Source organism: Athene cunicularia (genome assembly GCF_003259725.1).
Source record: "Athene cunicularia isolate RWA chromosome 12 unlocalized genomic scaffold, athCun1 chr12_part1, whole genome shotgun sequence".
Classification (NCBI taxonomy): domain Eukaryota; kingdom Metazoa; phylum Chordata; class Aves; order Strigiformes; family Strigidae; genus Athene; species Athene cunicularia.
The window spans coordinates 17,523,984-17,543,635 of record NW_020799116.1 but is presented as its reverse complement, the minus strand read 5'-3'; the positions used below and the strand labels follow the sequence as shown (position 1 = coordinate 17,543,635).

At 37.1% G+C, this 19,652-nt stretch overlaps 1 protein-coding gene across 12 annotated transcripts in view; it reads left to right on the top strand.

Moving 5' to 3' along the window:
• PBRM1 (polybromo 1) overlaps positions 1–19,652 on the top strand; it is a 59,869-nt gene that overhangs the window by 26,649 nt on the left and 13,568 nt on the right. For all 12 annotated transcript variants that reach the window (XM_026857302.1, XM_026857295.1, XM_026857296.1 and 9 more), the window contains 12 exons: positions 2,370–2,646; positions 3,723–3,828; positions 5,087–5,729; positions 6,591–6,802; positions 7,904–8,089; positions 9,753–9,910; positions 10,830–11,096; positions 12,486–12,631; positions 12,934–13,091; positions 13,745–13,928; positions 15,085–15,295; positions 19,311–19,512. In XM_026857302.1, coding sequence (XP_026713103.1) covers positions 2,370–2,646; positions 3,723–3,828; positions 5,087–5,729; positions 6,591–6,802; positions 7,904–8,089; positions 9,753–9,910; positions 10,830–11,096; positions 12,486–12,631; positions 12,934–13,091; positions 13,745–13,928; positions 15,085–15,295; positions 19,311–19,512 — 2,750 coding nt within the window. The remainder of the gene's footprint in view (positions 1–2,369; positions 2,647–3,722; positions 3,829–5,086; positions 5,730–6,590; positions 6,803–7,903; positions 8,090–9,752; positions 9,911–10,829; positions 11,097–12,485; positions 12,632–12,933; positions 13,092–13,744; positions 13,929–15,084; positions 15,296–19,310; positions 19,513–19,652) is intronic.

The window sequence follows — 19,652 nt, the reverse complement described above, 5'->3', positions numbered from 1 at the left end:
ATAAACTGAGTATAAAGGTTGATTATTTACTGTAATGAAAACAAAATTCACAGTGATTTAAAATATACTCTTTTAATGAGCAGTAGTGATGGTTTCTGGAAAGTATTCTGTAAGAGGGTAGCTGTTGTGTAATTAATATTGGTGATGCATCTCACTCCACCAAGGGATGGTTTCTCTAGTCTGCTCTCATAGTATGGTTTGAAACAGGTTCCAACTTTTGGTAATATTGTTGCAATAGTAGCAACTGATGGTGTAAAACTGTAATTCAGCATCTTCCTTTGGTGTTGATCATGACTTTGAGCTTCCTGTATCTTTAGTTCTTTGTTTTGTCAAAGTAAAAAGCAGTTGTGGAGGGAGGAAGGGAGTGGAATAGAGCATCAGCAAAGATTCACTTACGAGCAGTCAAGTATTGCAGCAATGTACACTCATAAAAAATCTGCAGAGATAAAATGTTAACGTGGATTTAGGAGGTGGTACAGTCTAGGGATGGCAGGAAGAAGAAAGGTAGTGGGACAGTAGGACAGACCTGTGATGTGAAGATCAGGAAGGAACAAATCATGAAAATTGCTAGTTTTGTGAACTTTAGATTCAAAGAGAAATACTAACCTAATCAAGCAAGTCGTCAGTGTCCTTTTAACCCCATGTTGCTTTTGATCACCTTGTGCAAGAGAATACTGAAATACTTTAAAAAAAAAAATCTGTCAGGCCTTGTCATCTAAGAACAATAAAGGAGAAAAAGAAAAAGTTGTCTTCCTATGTAAGGGAAATCAAAATGATTTTATTTTCTTCATGCCTGAAGAGAACCTGAAAATGCTTTTGAGGTTGACAGTTCAGTCCTTATTATCAGTCTCACTTGCTGGATGATAGGAAGTAAAAGAAGATTGTAAATGCTGCTGACAATAGAAGGGAAGCACTGAGGAATTCCAAAATGTGACTGGAAAAGGAAACTAATAACCCAGGCAAAATTCATAGAAAGTTGTTAGAATGTCCCCTTTTATGTATCAGATGCATGACCTGAATCTTGAGTATTGGCAGGCTTCTTACTATTTCTGCTTTGGTTTTGCTTTATCTGCTTTCATTGAACTAAATGTTAAAACTGGAAACATGTTAAAATGTGGAATTCGGTAGCATATCTCTGTTCTGGCATTGCTCATCTGCTTGTGTGAACCACTAACTAAGAGTTTCCAGCAGTGAAGATAATGTAGAAAAAAAGGTTTAAACCTATAGAAGATACATTTTGAATTTTCTCACATGTTGTGACATAAATTTTCATTAGTTATTTTGCTGACCTCAGCAAGGGGCAAGAGATATCTGAGGCATGATGCTGTGCTGTATTAGGCATATTTTAAATGGAGGAAAAGATGGAAATGATGGAATATTATAGAAGTGATGGGAAATCTGAGAAGCAGTTTGGTTTCTAGCAAGTTGTACAGTGATGTTTTGCACATTCTGCAAATGAAGGTAGTTTTTGTTCTCATCTTTACAGCTAATATAGTTAAAGATAGAACTGCTTGAGTAAGTCTTACAGAGATTGCAATTTGGAAGCTGTGTTAAAGGTGCATTGTAGAGAGTACAGTTCTAAGTGCCACGGTATCTGATCTGAGATTATACATCATTAACATAAGCTTTCCTCTCCCTTACCTGATTTGCTTATAGGTCATGTAGATTTCTTGAGACAACCATAGTTGCTACACACAGGATAACTATAAAAGTTTGTGGTGCTAGCATGTATGTGGCCATTTTCTACCTGGGTTTGTAGTTTTGGTGAGCATTAATGACTTGTAACTTCATTTCACTGTGTTTGACAGATATTTAAGCAATTCAGAACCTTCTTTTTACTACATTCTTGACGTCCTTATTTTCTTGTATCTGGTACTGAAGAAGATACAGAATTTCTCTGAGATAAGTAGCTCAGGTCTTTGATACTCTGTGTTCAGCAGAGGTAGTCATGGAGATACTGCCTGGGGGTTTTTTCCCTGTTGGCACTAGGTCCTGAGGTCTTGGATTCAGATGCCTAGTCCTAACGGATCTGTTTTCAGCTGGAAGTGATTAGAGCTCTTTTTGACCTTTGCACTTTTGAAGGTTAGTTATTTGTTTTACTCTGTAGAACACTTAAACTCAAGGTGAATGAGAGAAAAATTGTATCTTAAAGTTGGTTTCCTGTTTATTTAGCAGACTGCTGGTTATGATGATGTCATTATTTGCAAGTGGACCTATGTCTTAAATGTTGAACTTCTTGCATGTGTGTTTGGGTGGTTGTATTTTCATGGTAGAGGATAATATCATTTTGATATTGGTGTTGGAAATGGGGAAAAGAGCCTCTGACATTTATTCTTTTCTTTTTTTTATTCTTTTCCTTAATCTAACAGTAAAAAGAATATACGAAAACAACGAATGAAGATCTTGTACAATGCAGTTCTGGAAGCTCGAGAACCTGGCACAGGCAGACGGCTCTGTGATCTGTTTATGGTTAAGCCATCCAAAAAGGACTATCCAGACTATTATAAAATCATCTTGGAGCCAATGGACTTGAAAATGATAGAACACAACATCCGCAATGATAAGTATGCAGGGGAAGAAGCCATGATTGAAGACATGAAGCTCATGTTCCGAAATGCAAGGCATTATAATGAGGAAGGCTCCCAGGTACTGTTTTAATTCTGTGGTCACGCTTACCTCTCTGCTTCTTTGCAGACATATAAATTACGTTAGGGTGGGTTAGCTTTGACTGTTACTCACATTATTTATGATAATTTTTATTGAACTGAAATAGAAATACTACTTTCTGCTGACGTTTTAAATTCGTCTTTGTTTGTAGTTATATAAACATGAAGTGCAACATGCTCCTTTGCAAAGGTTAGACTTACTGCCTGTTAGCTAAACTTGGTCCTCCACTACAAAAAAGGTCAGCTGAATGTTTCCTAGTATGTTTTAAAAAAATAAGCTGGTTACTAAATTCTCATTATTCATCCTCAGTTAATTACCTAAAGGTATTTGCACAGTGAACGGTTATCAGCATCTGATTTGGAGCTTAGAACCTCTGAGAAGGGATGTGTTGTCAAGAAACCAGCTTTGTTTTCATGGAAATGGAGAATGTGGGAGATCAGACTAGAAGATCTGACTTGTTCAGCCTAGCAAAAGGAGTCTGAAAGGAAAATGCTTTTCATTTACAAATATTTTGTAGTGTGTTTCTATATTGTGATGTTTCTCAGCCAGCAAGGATGATGTTGTGGAACAGAGTGGTGGTAAGAAACCTCCAGCTATTTCTAATGAGGATCTTGATCAGCTACTGTACAGGACTTTATGATGAGGTGACATTCACCGGAGTTTGATTTGAAGACCCATGAGGACTGTTCTAGTCCTTTGTACATTGATGGAATCACAATTAGTTCAGGAGATCTTTCATTTCTCAGCAGAATGGTTTGATGAGGAAGTTGATAAGACAAGTGCACCTTGCTGTTTTGTAGACTTTGGAATTAAAGTGCAGCTTAATTGGATAATTTATTCAGGATTTCTATTTCCCTGATTTAGATGGTGTTCATCAGTTCTGCTTACCTGTATAACTCTATTAAAGGTGTACATTTGAGAAATAAGCCCTTCTTTTTAATCAAGTACTTCATTGTGCATTCAGCTTTTTCAAGTTAACTTTTAAATGTTTCCTGGAGGCTAGTTCTGAACTAAACACAGTAAACCTTGTTTTGATTTTGATTACTGATTAATAGGTATACAATGATGCCCATATGCTGGAAAAGATCCTTAAAGAAAAAAGGAAAGAACTGGGACCCTTGGCTGAAGATGATGATGTTGCATCCCCAAAACTAAAGCTAAGTAAGACAACCTTGAATATTGCTAAGTCTCATTTCAACACTTCTGAAAACCCAGCAAGACAGATTAACAGATCTTCCCTTTAGAATAGAAGACGTGATCTGCAAAGTTTCACTGACATGTGAAGTAGAACTGTATTTTCAAAATCAAGACAGCAGTGGCGTGTTTATATGTGCATACAGTAGAGTTTAGTTGTTGCATATAGCATTTTCTGAGAAAATTAGCTTAGAATGAAGAAAGAAAATTTAGGAATAGTTTGGAATAACTGGCATTTAATCATGTGGGGTTATCTAAATGTTACATGCTGCATTATGTGCTCAGTAACAGTTCACTAGCACACTTAATAATGTGTGCTGCTGGGTTTGCTTACAAGTAAGGTGCTTCTCAAACTGAGTAAAGATCTTAATTTCCCTGGTGAAATGTCTAGGATATCCACAGAATGATAAAAGAAATGTGAGCTTTATTTAGAAAATCATTGAAAGTCATGAAAAACAGAAGTGAAATTTCCAACAATGTCACAGATTTGCTACTACTCAAATCTTATGTTCCCTTATATTAAGTGTTCAGAATTTAGTAAACTGAGAAACATAACATTGCACAGAAAGGCTTAAAGAAAATAGCTGCACACAGCCCTCTTGCAAATAGAAATGTGTAGCTCTTAGGTAAGGTACAGGCAGTAGAGAATTTACAGGCAGAGACAGAGTAACAGATATCCTGAATTAATCAAAAAGATAATCTGATTGATAATCCCATGGGAGGCTTTATTTTACATTTTACCTGCAATAATCCTCTCTAATTTGGCATAAACGTGTCATAAAGGAATCTGATAACATTTAGAATATTAAATTTTAGTGGTAGAAAATGCCCTGTGATGACTGGATTTTTAACAGCTGTAGAGAGCAATTGATGTAGGAGCTAGTAAGACTAAATTGAATTTAGAGGAGTTTTCATTAACATTAGGTAGGAAAAGATGTTTTCCATGCTTAAGTCTGAAGAGACCTGTGCCAGGTGTACCACATAGTAACATATGATTCTGTGCTTGCCCAAAAAATAACATTTAAAAAAAATATATATTCATACAGCGATGAAGAATAAAGGAAGCTGCAACTTGGAACAGTCTCCATGTTGTGAGTCTTGTGCTCATAGCATAAAGTGGTTCCTCTGTAAGCAATTCTCAAGTGGAAGGGAGATGGTTAAGGAAGTGTGCAAGCTCTGGTTTTGTAAAGATTTTTTTCTTTTTTTTCCCCTTTTGTCTGCTTAGGTAGAAAAAGTGGCATTTCTCCTAAAAAGTCGAAATACATGACTCCAATGCAACAGAAATTGAATGAGGTGTATGAAGCAGTTAAGAATTACACGGATAAACGAGGCAGGCGACTGAGCGCCATCTTCTTGAGGCTGCCATCTCGGTCTGAACTTCCTGACTATTATGTAACCATTAAAAAGCCTGTTGACATGGAAAAGATCAGAAGTCATATGATGGCAAATAAATACCAAGATATTGATTCTATGGTAGAGGACTTTGTAATGATGTTCAATAACGCTTGCACATATAACGAGCCAGAATCTTTGATTTATAAAGATGCCCTGGTCCTGCATAAAGTTTTGCTTGAAACTCGTCGAGAAATAGAAGGAGATGAGGATTCACATGTACCCAATGTCACTTTGCTAATTCAGGAACTTATCCATAACCTTTTTGTATCTGTTATGAGCCACCAGGATGATGAGGGAAGATGCTACAGCGACTCCTTAGCTGAGATACCTGCTGTTGATCCCAACTTCCCAAATAAACCTCCTCTGACTTTTGATATTATCCGAAAAAATGTTGAAAATAATAGATATAGAAGATTGGACTTGTTCCAGGAGAATATGTTTGAGGTACTAGAGAGGGCAAGGAGAATGAACAGGTGAGTGAAGCCTTATTTTTCAGGTATCCTTTGTCTTATCACATGGGTTTAGCATGCTAACATTAGACAAAGGCTGAAGTTTTTTAAGGTGTTTGGTTTCCTTGATATGGGTATTTAGGAAACTAAATCTCAAAAGCTCTATCAAGTCTACAGTGGAATGTGTGCTTTCATTTAAAACTTAGGAAAAAGTTAGGTTTCTGCCTGAGATGATTTTTACATTAATCCTGCAAAGGCACACCTTGTGAAAAGCAGGTTTGTGCTAACTTTCAAATTGAAAAAATGAAGAGGAGGAGCTGTTCACTAACTGCTTGACTAGCAGGTCACCCTTTTGAAGCCATCAGAGTTGTATGAGTTATGGTAATACTGTGCAAAAACTATGAACACTTGCAACTTCTTGCAGTGCTTTACTTGAATAGGTAGGGTACTTCGGGATATGCAGCTGAAATCTTGACTCTGAAGGAAAGGACATTAAAACATCTACTAACAGGAGTATGGGTCTTTCAAATAAGTCAGTTTTGTTAATAATACTGTTACTACTTAAGTTTTTGGAAGTTAACAGATTGCAGAGATCCAGTCGCAGCTAGTTACCTTTGATTTTTCTGGTGTTTCAGGACTGGTATATACAGAAATATTGGTTTAGGGGAAACTATATAATAGGAACTAGAGCAGAGTAGAGTAGCAGCTGGAGCATAACTTGCCAGCGTCTGCTGCTGCTGCTTATTATGAATAAACACAGACTCTATTAGTAGAGTGAAGCTTTAGTTTTATCACTAAGTGTGGTGATTGATGGGTATGTGTTTAGGATCCTGTTTGACTCTGCACAAACTATGTTTCTACCCTGTTGTACATATTTTTGTACAGGACTGATTCAGAGATTTACGAGGATGCGGTCGAACTTCAACAGTTCTTCATTAAAATTCGAGATGAACTTTGTAAGAACGGAGAGATTCTTCTGTCACCTGCTCTCAGCTATACCACCAAGCATCTTCACAACGATGTAGAAAAGGAAAAGAAGGAAAAGCTGCCCAAAGAAATAGAGGAAGATAAGCTCAAAAGAGAGGAGGAGAAGAGAGGTAGCTACTTTCTTATCATTAATTTTAAATGTGTTAATTGAAAAATGTATGTATACATATGATATATGCTCTGCTGTTGCTGCAGCTTTGCCTACTGAAGGGACCTTAGTAGTCTTGTCCACTAAGGGTCTTGTATTTTAAAGTTATGAGAGATTTATTTTATTTTGATCCTTATCAGCCAGGCCAGATGGCTTTTAAGAAAGAGCTGTAGTAGATACTAACCTTATGTATACTCTTTAAACAGAACACACTAGGATACCAGTAGTCTTATTTCAAGGATATTATAAAAGAAAACAATAGGTTTTTACTATAGCTTTCTGCTGATAATAAACTTAGCCATGACTGTTCCAACTGACATTTTGGTCATTTCCTTTTTAACAAATACTGGTTTCTTCATGTGCTGATGGTGTTGTCTATGATCGTGCTTTTAACACTGTTAAAGAAATTATATTGAAGTAAGCCTTTTTCATTTCTTACTTGCCTACTGTGAGCACGAAAAGGAATGGGCAAGAAATCTACTGTGATGGTTCATGGTGTTTCACAGTTCTGGGTTGCTTCTGTCCATGTAATCATTGTGGAGCATGTCTAGGGGTATGAATAAATCTCTCTAATTGCTCCTTTCCGTGGATGGGAGCAGAGCTGTTAGTTCTTAGTTCTTGAATTCTAACATGGTTCATCTTCCCACATAGCACTGATGTCAGCAGCAGTAAAGTCTGGTTGCTGCAACCAGGCTCAGTATTATAAGGGGACAACAGCTGTGATGCCCTTTTTCTGTCCCTCTGAGAGCTAAAAACCCCAAAGAAAGCAAAATGTTCCTTTCTGAAGGCATCTGAGCTCAGTGCTGTCATTGAGTTCCTCCTCACTCACTGGGAGGGCTCAGTAAAAATCGGCTGAAGAAGGGAAACCTAACCTTCAGCAGCAGCAGTAGCAGAAAGGCTGGCAGCACAAAACATGCTGAAACCCTTCCTTCATGCTGTAAGTCAGTGTCAGAGGGACGCATCAGGTATCATGTGGCACTTGCATTCAGCATTCATATCAGTAGTCTTGACTAATGTGAAAATGTGACATTCCTAACATCTATTTTTCCCTTCTTGAAATAAGAAGCTGAAAAGAGTGAAGATTCTTCTGGATCAGCTGGGCTGTCAAGCTTGCATCGGACCTACAGCCAGGATTGCAGCTTCAAGAACAGCATGTACCATGTAGGAGATTATGTGTATGTGGAGCCTGCTGAAGCCAACTTGCAACCTCACATAGTCTGTATTGAGCGGCTGTGGGAAGATTCAGCTGGTAAGGATGTCTTTGCTATAGGAAAACAATATGGTTAAACTTCTTATCACTATTTAAAACTTCCAGTTTGAGCTTTTTCTGTGTAGATGTTATTTTATTTGCAGAAGGATGTGTGGACTGGTGAATATTTTGCTTGTTTCCGAGTTGACTTATTACAAAGAATATTACCAAGTTCTTGGATCAACACAGTTTTTTGTTGTTCATCTCTACCTATTCTCAGATCATAGGCGTCCCAGAGAGTAAGTGGGATGGGCTTCTTGTAGTTTAGGCACAGAAGAACACATGGGGTTTTTCTGTGCTGAGAAATCTGATCCAAATTTGGGCATGTTTAACTGGAAATGTTCCACGGAACAGCTCAGTTTCAGAGCTTGCCTTTATTAAATTTCAGAATTGAGTTAAATCTTGCATTTCCTAGACCAAATCAAGCCATGAGAGTACTATTTTGTTTTTTCTCATACCTTCTGTTTTCAGGAGGTACTTCTCTTAAGTATAAGGAAGAGTGGAGATAGGAGTATCAAATAAGCATGGTGCACTCTCAGCAATCTTGGAAAATACAGTTGCTGAGAACTGCAGTGGGGTATAGTGGAGTTAACCATTTTGGTTGTACTTTTTTCTAAAGGCATGGAATGGATATGTTACAAGGACAGATTAAAAAGACTGCGACTCTTCGATTTGGAGAGGAGAAATGTAAGGCAGGATATAATTAAGGTTTGCAGAATCATGAAGTGAGTAGATAAGGTGAATGCAAAACTACTATTCAACAAATCCAGCAGTACTGGAGTTAGAGGGCACTCGCTGACACTAACAAATCAGATTAAGACAAATGAAAGTGTTTGGCTTTTTAATGCAGTGGGTAGTGAGTCTCCAGGAGCTTGTGGATTATAATCAGCAGGTTCAAAAATGTGTGAGACAAGTCCATGTACAACAGATCTAAACAAGATAATAAAGGGAATAACCAACAAATAATAGCCTGATAAAGAGAATAGCTTTCTAACACCCCTAGTGCAATGACTGTAGGAGTGGAATGAGTTATGGAGAGTGACCAAGATCAAATGTGTTCTCCTAATAGGCTGTCCTGCTCACTCAGTTGGATGCAGCGTATTGGGGTAGATGGACCACTGGCCAGTTGGACGTTTCTTATGTTCGATTGTTACGGAGAAAGTAAATAGCACTTTGTAGTCTACGGGTTACAGATTTTCTTATATTTAGAAAAATAGTATATATTTGTAACTTCTGTACAAATCATTGTTAACAATTTGAATTTCTCACAGTGTAATACGGAAGAAAGAGTTCCTAAAAAACCTGAAACCAGTTCCCCAAGGTTCTTCAAATAATCAGGTGATTGTTGTGTGGACTTTGAAGCCATTTCAAGGCCTGAAAGTCAAGATTTATAAATAAGAACGGATTCCTTCTTTATTTTTCTGAGTCAGTTTTTACTGAGAAAAAAAAAAAAATTGGCAGGCTTTTTATGCAACCTGGTTTTCCTTACATGAAACTGTTAAGGAATCTTTTCCTGTTTTAAAACAATTTACTCTCAGGATAAATGACTATATGACTGTTTGGTTAGTCAGTCAATCTACAGCTGTTTTTTCTTGCTCATGCACTAGAGAATATGTCATTTTACATTTTTTGGTCTTTCTTTCTCCCTTCTCTTATTTTAAAGGAGAGAAATGGCTCTATGGCTGTTGGTTTTATCGACCAAATGAAACATTTCATCTTGCAACACGAAAATTCTTGGAGAAAGAAGTTTTTAAAAGTGACTATTACAATAAAGTTCCTGTTAGCAAAATTTTAGGCAAATGTGTGGTCATGTTTGTCAAGGTGAGAGACTGTTCAGACTAATTTGTTAAGCAATTAATATGTTCTCTGCTATTTTCTTGAAGAGTGTAGACATTGTAACATAGAGATGTTCTACTAAAATAAAATAGGACTTGCTCCTGTGTACTGTTTGTATTCTTCATTTGCTTTATGAGATACATAGTTCACCCAAGTGATGGTGTTTCTTGGTGCTGGTTGGTTTGTAGAATCCTATGCTTATTTGATAATTAATTAACTGATTTTTCAGAGCATGTAGTAGAGAAATTGCAGGTAAATTCTTAAAGGTCCCATAAAAGCATGTAGATGTAGGTTTGGTAGAGAGGGAGGCTTGAATGGCTTGGTAAAAGGATGAAGTCTTTTAGCTCTGTCTGAGGTTTGATTCCACATCATCCTTGTGCTGAGGATTTTTGGCTTGTTTGCAATGTACCTATCTCAGCCAGTTTTTGGAAGGCGGTGTGTTTCTATGGAACAAAGTTCTACAGCTGCTAAGTATGTGAACGGGTATCACAGTCACGTATCAATGAGCATGGAGCTTACTCACCTCTGCCTCACACCAAACTTGGTGATCATGTCCTCTTTCCAAGTCAAAGCTCAGAAATCTTGTAAACTTGGGTTTAGGCTGCAGATCTTGTTAATACACTGTTTTGGTAAACAAAAACCCCTAACTTTTCTCACATGATAACCTGTACTGGATTCAGCTTCTTCTCTAAGGGTGGGATTTCTGCTTGTTTGCTTTTAATTTTAAATATAACTTGGTTGCCAAACTGGAGGAAAAGAACTCAGCAGAAAGGCTTTATTAGTTTAAAACTGTTTCTGATAGAAACATAGAAGAAAACCAGGAAGCATGAGAGGGAGTTCACTGTGTGTCTGTGGGGTATGTGTATGTTGCTGAAATACTTTATATTTTTTCTTCAATCTGCAGGAATATTTTAAATTGTGTCCTGAGAGCTTCAGAGATGAGGATGTCTATGTCTGCGAGTCACGTTATTCTGCAAAGACAAAATCTTTTAAAAAAATTAAACTGTGGACTATGCCTGTCAGCTCTGTAAGATTTGTCCCACGAGATGTGCCCCTGCCTGTAGTCCGTGTTGCTTCTGTGTTTGCTAATACAGACAAAGTAGATGAGGAGAAACACGCTGAAACATTGGAGGACAGTAAGGTGGGAGAAAGTATCCTTCATCTTGAAAAGGTATGTGAGATGGCAAATGGAACATCAGTTATGCTTGACAGATAAAGAATTACAAAATATGAGTCCTCATGATATCTGTTTCACAACATCTAGACAATAAAATCTAAATAAATATGTTTCTGTTGTAAATTGTTATACACATTTGTAAATAAATACAAACAAAGTATAAATAGTCTAACCAGAAAATAAACTGTGTACATATTTGCTAGATTCTACAAATGCTTTCTTGTGATCATGTGAAGAGGTGGTGTGAGTTTTTTTACCACTTGGGAAAAGAAAATTACATTTTTACTCTAAAGCTTGTCATAAGCCTAAAGAATCAGTAGAACTAAAAGTCTAATTTTAGTTCATGATAATGTTGAAGTGCTCTGTTATGTAGTATTTCAGTAAAATATATCAGTAGCTATGCAGCAGTCAGCAATATGTAATATTCTGTTGTTTGTGACCTATTTATGGTTGGTAACTGAGTGGTTTATTGTCAGAATGCTTAAGAATATTTATGCCCAACATACTAAGTAAAATGCTTTATTTTATTGTATTTAGAGTCATAAAAGAAATAAATGTATGAAATTCAATTAAATTGAATTAAATTTTTCTAAAATCAGAGCCATAAAAAAGAAATATAGAGTCATAAAATAAATCCACTTTTCACTGAGTTCTCTAACAGAACCTCAGAACAGAATACCCAACATATTCATTGTCAACATTAATCAGACGCTTAGTATATATTATTGTATTTATTCACATCATGATAAAAGAAGCAATTATTTCTACTGAGAGAATGAAGACTTGTAGCGTCTTTTCCTTCCATATCCTGGGGAAATAGCCTGTGTTTTCATTGGCTTTCTGAAATCCTAGACTAAAAAGTCAAATGAGGCACTCTGTGAGCTTTGCCTAAAAAGTAAGGAATTAAATATGGCAAATGGTATGAATTTGCAATCAGTACATGGCGTGTTCATATTATTGTATATGAGAGTTGAGGCATTACATTTCTAAGTATGTTAACTTGGCCGTATGCTCAATTCTTGCCTCTTAAGCATGTTATTGTGCTTTAAAACAAACCATCAAAATAAGCTGACAAGGCTTGGCTTGGCCTGTTAACTTAGAAGCAGTAGAACAAAAAAGGGACCTGTAAAATACTGTTCTGGCACAATTACAGCTTTGTGAAATAGGAAAGCTTGCGACATACATGGAGGGTATCTTTGGCTTTGCTATTTCATTTTCAGTTTTCAAGGCCCCTCACTTTTGCATGTGCAGCCCTATTCAGTGTTTAGCTATTACTGGTAATGTAAAGATGGAGCCAAGTCTTTTATTTGCACCTGGCATCTTTTTATTTGTGTGCTTGGTTTTCCTTCTTCCACAAGTTTCTAAATGCATATTCTCCTGCAGGACAAAGAAGATGTTCCAGTAGAAATGTCCAATGGAGAACCTGGTTGCCATTACTTTGAACAGCTTTGCTACAATGATATGTGGCTTAAGGTTGGGGACTGTGTCTTCATAAAATCACATGGGTTAGTGCGACCTCGAGTAGGAAGGTAGGTGCAACTTTATTTGCAGTTTGTATCTATAAAATTAATTCTGACAAAAGACGGACTTGTTGCAAAAAGTATCAAAGAGAATGGTAAAAAAATCTTCTGAATGAAACTAAAGGTTACAAGCTCTTAGATTGAGGTGGAAGTTTAGCTGCCTAAAAAAAGGTGATACAGTTATACAGTTGGAATAGGCTGTTCTTCTGTACTCGTTTTTTACAGTCTCCCTGAACAACCTAGTGCATCCAGCCGTCTCATTTAGGAGGCATGGCCTTTCTTTGATGTCAGTGGTTTGGTTTTATTTCCAGAATTGAAAAGATGTGGGTGCGAGATGGAGCTGCGTATTTTTTTGGTCCAATCTTTATACATCCTGAAGAAACTGAACATGAACCAACTAAAATGTTCTACAAGAAGGAAGTGTTTTTGAGTAACTTGGAGGAGACCTGTCCAATGACTTGCATTTTGGGTAATTATTAACAACTTTAAATTCAATGGACTCTTTCTTTTCCTATACAGTCTGAAGTGATTTATAACTATGTGTAGGCTTGATTCCAAGTATGTTTTTTTCATATTGCATGCAGGAGGAGAGATTATTCAGTCCATTTCTAATATGCATTTCTGTCTTTGGGACCTGTAGTGAGAATTTTCCCTATAAGGAAGCTTTCTTACAGTAAGGGAATTACATGTGAACGTTGTCTGCAGCCAGAGAACAGAAAATTCCATTATTCTCACTTATTAATGTAATTATTCCAGTATATGTTATCTAGAAAGTCAGTCCAGATGGTGGTTGAAATTTGATTTGTTGCATAAGATGATGACTGTGTACTTTGTTTTGTAGTTACGATGCTGTGCCATATATAGTTAACTGACTAGTGATCATGGGGTTTTGTTATTTTGCAGGTTTTCTTGTTCTTTAAAAAAATCCAAAAACTGCGTTGTTTGTGTAGGTTTCTCCTCAGTGGCATTATTTAAGAGAGATATCAATTGTACTTTCCTTGGTTGCATCAAATACCAGGAATCCTTCAGACTTAAAAGATGGCAAAAACTTGAGTTTCCATGCTCTTTGTAAAATATCTGCATGTGTGGCTGCCTTCTTACTCAGCTCTTTCATTTCTGCAGGAAAGTGTGTGGTTCTGTCATTCAAAGACTTCCTCTCCTGCAGACCAACAGAAATCTCTGAAAATGATGTTTTCCTTTGTGAGAGCCGTTACAATGAAAGTGACAAACAAATGAAGAAATTTAAGGGGCTGAAGAGGTTTTCACTCTCTGCAAAAGTTGTAGATGATGAAATATACTATTTTAGGTAAAAATGTGTTGGGAATGAGGGGGTTCTCTGAGCACTCCTCTGTATTGTGGTGCACTGACTGGTTGGCAGCTAACCCCCCACCCAGCCACTTGCTCTCTTACCTGCAGCGGGATGGAGGAGCCAGTCAGAAAGGCAAAAGGAACAACAACTGGGTCAAGATAAAGACAGTTTAATACGTGAAGCAAAGCTGCGTATGCAAACAAAGTGAAATAAGGAATTAATTCACTACTTTCCATTGACAAGCAGATGTTTAGCCATTTCTTGGAAAGCAGGGCCTCAGCATGCATAATGGTTACTTTGAAAGAAAAACGTTCGGTCCCCCTTCCTCCTCCTTTCCTCCAGCTTCTCTTGTTGGGCACAATGTTGTATGGCTTAGCTGTCCTTGTTGTCTCCCTTCCCAACTTATTGCCCAACCCCAGCCTGCCTGCTGTGGGGCAGAGAGGGAAAAAGAAAAAGCCATGATGATGTGCCAACACTGCATGGATATGTTATCAACACTGTTGTGGTCACAAATCCAAAGCACAGCACCATCTGCTATGCAGAAAATGAACTCCATCCCAGCCACATCCAGTACATACTTAAAAGACATAGTTGTATCAGAACATGAATTTTGACTAATTACACTTTTGGGAGGAAGTCCAGATAACATGAGTCTTTCCACAGTCTTAATACCAGTGGATGTTTTCTTTTTCTTCTACTTGAGAAAAAGTTGTTACACTATGAGATTGGTAAATTCTCTTGGATATTGTTAAAATACCTAAATCCTCATTATGAATAACAAATAGCTTTCCAGTTGGTGAACATTGATATTAGTGAAAATACTAAGTTCTAAATTAAGTAAAATGTAAAATATAAGGAAGATGTGCTGTTAACTGCCTTCTATTGCAGAAATGAAGTATTTGCTGCATTGAAATCCCCTTTTAACTCATTATCTTCAGACAGGTGACTGAAATTAAACACTGGCCATAAACATTGAATGATTTCTGCTCAGTGTTGTGAAAGGAAGCACAGGCACATCCTGAGTAACCATTATTTCCATGTCATTCAGTGATAAAGGAAGAAAAGTTGGTTTTCTCTTAAAAAATATGTGCCATCTCCTGTGAAGTATGAGTGCGTTCTCATCTGCTTTTTGTCTTCCTCCTCCACCTTTCAGAAAACCCATAGTTCCTCAGAAGGAACCATCTCCACTACTGGAAAAGAAGATTCAGCAGCTGGAAGCAAAATTTGCTGAGTTGGAAGGAGGTGATGAGGACATGGAAGAGATGGGAGAAGAGGAAGGCGATATGACTGAAACACCATCTATGCCTCAGCTTCAGACCCCGTTAGCTAGTGAATTGGATATAATGCCTTATACTCCACCACAGGTAACGGTCTTCCTTGAGAAACCTTTAAATTTTACATTCTGCATTTTTTCCCCAACCCAAATAAATAAAAGAAACCGTAATATTTTATCATATACACAGAGGAGTTTTACAGTTCAGTTTATGAATCTGTGGAATAAATTACACGGAACCGTTGTGGCATAACTAATATGATGCCTAGGTGATATATAAGTCCATGAAAATATTTTTGAAGGGAATTATTCCATTCAGGAAAATCTGGGGTACATTTTTGTATGATATATTAATGTTATTTTTAATTTGTAGGATTTCAGTGACACTTGTTCAGAAGTATCAGGTCCTTATATTAAATATAAGGTTGGGATGTAAGGGTCTAATTGTAATTCTCAATTTATCTAATGCCCATTTCTAAGCTTTTGCTTAAATTTTGAAAAAAAAAAAAAGCATTTTGGGTGTTACAATTTAGCTACATTTTTAGAAAAGGCTGAGCATCATCCTCAAACAAAAAAAAAATGTTTTTAGTATTGAGTTACCATTCTTACTTGGAAATAAGAACTTGTTTAAAAAGTTAGAAGAACTGGATGTCCTAGAACCTTTAGTATTAATTTGCTGATAAATGGGTAGGAAGTAAAAGAGGAATCATGTGTGGTTATATGCTGCTTGAATGCAGAATGAGTCGTTGCTGCTGCTTAAATGGGGGACTTTTGAACCCCTTTCCTCTCTTGCTGTGTTTCTTACATAAGCCCTGGTATTTTATGTAGCTGAGTATTGAAGCAGGGTGAGGAACTGCTTTAACTGGACGTTAACCTAAGCAAAAAAGCTTGTTTGCAACTGGATTAAACCCTTTTATCTGTCTTATCACATTGCCACATCTAAGCTAATGCTGGCATTAAAGAGGCAATGGGAGTGACCAGATGGGAACAGGAGAGAGTTTCAGACACTTTTGTAACCAGCAATATGGATTTCTGCCACATTACATTGACTGTGAAGTGACAATCTTATTGGCAGTTGAAGAAAGGATGTGACCGCTGGATAGAAATAACTGCCTTGGGATGTCATGAAAAATTGAAAGCTTTATCTTGGTTGATTGTGATTTTTGCCATGCAGGCAGACCACCAAAAGGACTTTCCTGTGCAAGGTTGTCTCACTGCTCTTGTTTTAATGTGCTGAATTTCATAAGTAGTGTGAGAACTCTCGCAGAGTATTACAAATACAAAGCATGTTTCCAGCATTAACCAACTAATCTAACACTTTAGGAAGGGGAAAGTAACTTTTTTATAAATCAAAATATTCCCATTGTTAAGCATGGATGTGCCTAAAGCATTTTAAATAAGGATCATTGGACATTAAAGATGCCCTTAAACTGCCTTCTGCAGCATTCACTGTCTTGATCTCCTTTGCTTTCTGTCTTTATATATAGCTGTGTTTTGCTCAGATTCCCTTGAGAAGTTTTATTTAAATACTAATATATAATATCTCTTTAAAAATCCAGATTGATACTTGGCATTATTTTATTTTTTTAAACTGTTCGTAATGGGGCAGTCTTGCAGAGCTTTCAGGATAACTGGTGAGACGTTGGGCTCAATTGATATATCCAACATACTTGTGTATATATACCGTTAGACAGATATGAACTCTAAAGTCTAGAACTTGAAGTAAAATTTTAAAAAACACAACAAAAAAACCCAAGCAAATAAGGAAAACTGAAAAGGATCAGTAGCGATGCATACTAAGAAGTGAAGGATGATACATAAGTGCCCTGGCAGGTTACTCACGCTGCTGGGTTGGAAAGAAAAGGCATGCTTGTGTTTGAGCTAGCATTCAGAGCATAATTTAACTCCAGTGGAAAGACAACTACATAAGCACAGAAACAAACTTTCTTCTTCAGATAATATGTTCTATCTATGTCCCAAGTGAAAAGTGTCTTTTTGAACAGAGCTCCTAGATCAAAGGCATGTATTTGCTTCATGTTCTCTTAAACATACAGAATTTTAACAACTATTAAACCCCAGAACTTCTAAATGTTTTTTTTTTCTCCTGATAACAAAGAAGCTCTTACTACATCTAAGGATAAAAGGAGTCAAGACAAATGAATATGTGGTACTGTGGGGCTTGACAAATAGGTGGATGATGCTGTCCTGCAGTTTGCTGTGAATCAAGTCAAACCTAAAGAAGAAAAAGATGAGCAGCTTCATGTTTTGCTTTAGCAGTCAGTATGTCTGAGAAAAGGCATACAAGGGAGTCCTGGTTTATTTCTTCTCTTAACACATCTAAAACTAAATATGCAGTTATCTGACTAAAATGGAAAAGATTCTGTTCATTTTAAAATGGTTGTATTGGGGATGTAAAAAAAATGGAGAATACAAGAACCTAATTCAGAATTCTTACAGTTTCTCAAAGTCCTGTTTGCCCTTCCAGACTGATGGGTAGGCTTTTATGTTAGATTACTGTTATCAAAACTGTTGCAAGCACTGTGAAGGCAAAAACAGATTATAAACTTGTAGCTATCTAAGTGCAGATGTATAAAAGGCCAAATACATCATTAGATTTTCCTGTTTCTGAACTGAGAATTCTCCATCTGCGGACGTGGGCTTGCCTGAGAAGCCAGGATGAATTGTACATACCTTGTGGTCATCCCAGAAATTGCATGGAGTTTTCTTCACTCCCTCCATCTTACAGACAAACCTAGAAGACTACCTCCCAAAAAGAGAAGTGTTGTCTTCAGGTTCATAATGAAATCATTAAGGGTGGATTGCCATTTGAAAATTAATACAGTGAAGTTTGGAATAACATGCAAGTATGCTTCAGTTTATCCACTGCCCGGCTTAAATAGATGAACAACACTTTTTAAGCATCTTGGTATTGCTGAAGCTTTGTTTTTACCTGAGAGAATGTTGAACTGTGGGGTCAAAGTGTCAAGTAGAAGGAGTTAGGAACACGGTCAAAATTTCGGGATAGGAAGAAAACAGTGGCATATGTTTTTCTTTCATTTTTTCCCCAACAGGTATTTGGAATCAATCACACTTTTCAAGATGTAAGAAATTTGTAATGTTTGGGATATGAAAAAGGCCTTTTGAGGGTTTAGGTATGATAATACATTTGTGGTCCTTATTGATCAGAGTATAGGTGTATTATGATCTTCTGTGACAAATATAGATGTAAGGAACCTTAAAAAGGGGGCTTCCAGCTGTGGTATCTCAGTGATTGTCAGAATAGGTTAAACTTTTTGATGTGTGGAAACATCAAGGAGCTCTCAACAGGAGCATCCATGGTAGGAAAAGCAAAGGAGCAGAGTTTTTGTTACTCATCAGCATAAGAATGTGATGTGAACCTGTTGTGCAGGTAAGCAGTGATAGCAAAACTGGGCTTTGTTTCTTTCAGGGAGAAATGGCTATTTATGTTATGAAAGGTTAACACTGGAGAGAAAGAAAAGTATGGCAGGCAAAATAGACAGCATTTAGGGATGAGAAGAATGGAAGATGGAGCCAGGGAGGGTAGGGGTTACAAAGACCGAGGAGAAAAAGGGGAAGCATTTTCCTAAAAGGTGCAATGACAAACAAAAAGTTGTACTCAACTTGTGTTGGCAATATTTCTGAACAGCATAATGGATGAAATCTGTGACATAACACATTTATTCTCTTCTGGCCTTCCAAATACTCACTTACTTGCTACTCAGTCTTTGTCCTCTCGTTCTGTTTGGAGTGATTTTTAGCTAATAGTAAGCATTCCGTGTTATCTTACTAAGAATTTTTTGGAGACTCAGTTGTAAAGGTGGCATTATGTGTACAAAGGTTGAAAAGCATCAGAACGTTGTGATGGTTTTTTCCTTCTCCTGTGTGCTTTTCATAACTGTCTGTGTATGCTCCTGTCATGCATCAATAGATGCAATCTCTCTTTAGGGGCTGTAAGGTTGGATGTGCAAATGTATTCAAGAGAAATGCGGAAATATTTTAAAATACTGTTTCTTACAGATTTGAATCTTGTATGTCGAGAAGCTTCTCTTTTGTACACTTGTGGTCATAACTACTTTTTCTCACAGTCCACTCCCAAGTCTGTTAAGGGCAGCACCAAGAAGGAGGGATCAAAAAGGAAGATCAACATGAGTGGGTACATCTTATTTAGCAGCGAGATGAGAGCTGTGATTAAAGCTCAGCACCCAGACTACTCCTTTGGAGAGCTCAGCAGGCTTGTAGGAACTGAATGGAGAAACTTGGAAGCAACAAAGAAAGCAGAATATGAAGGTAAATAAAAACTAAGATGCTAAACTCTTTTCTGCTTTTTTATCTTTCTCAGTGTGTTCATTAGTGTTACTCAGATGACGGGTTTAATAAAAGAAGATAGTTTTGCTTGTGTTCTGGATGTACTTTAAAGAGAAGTTCAT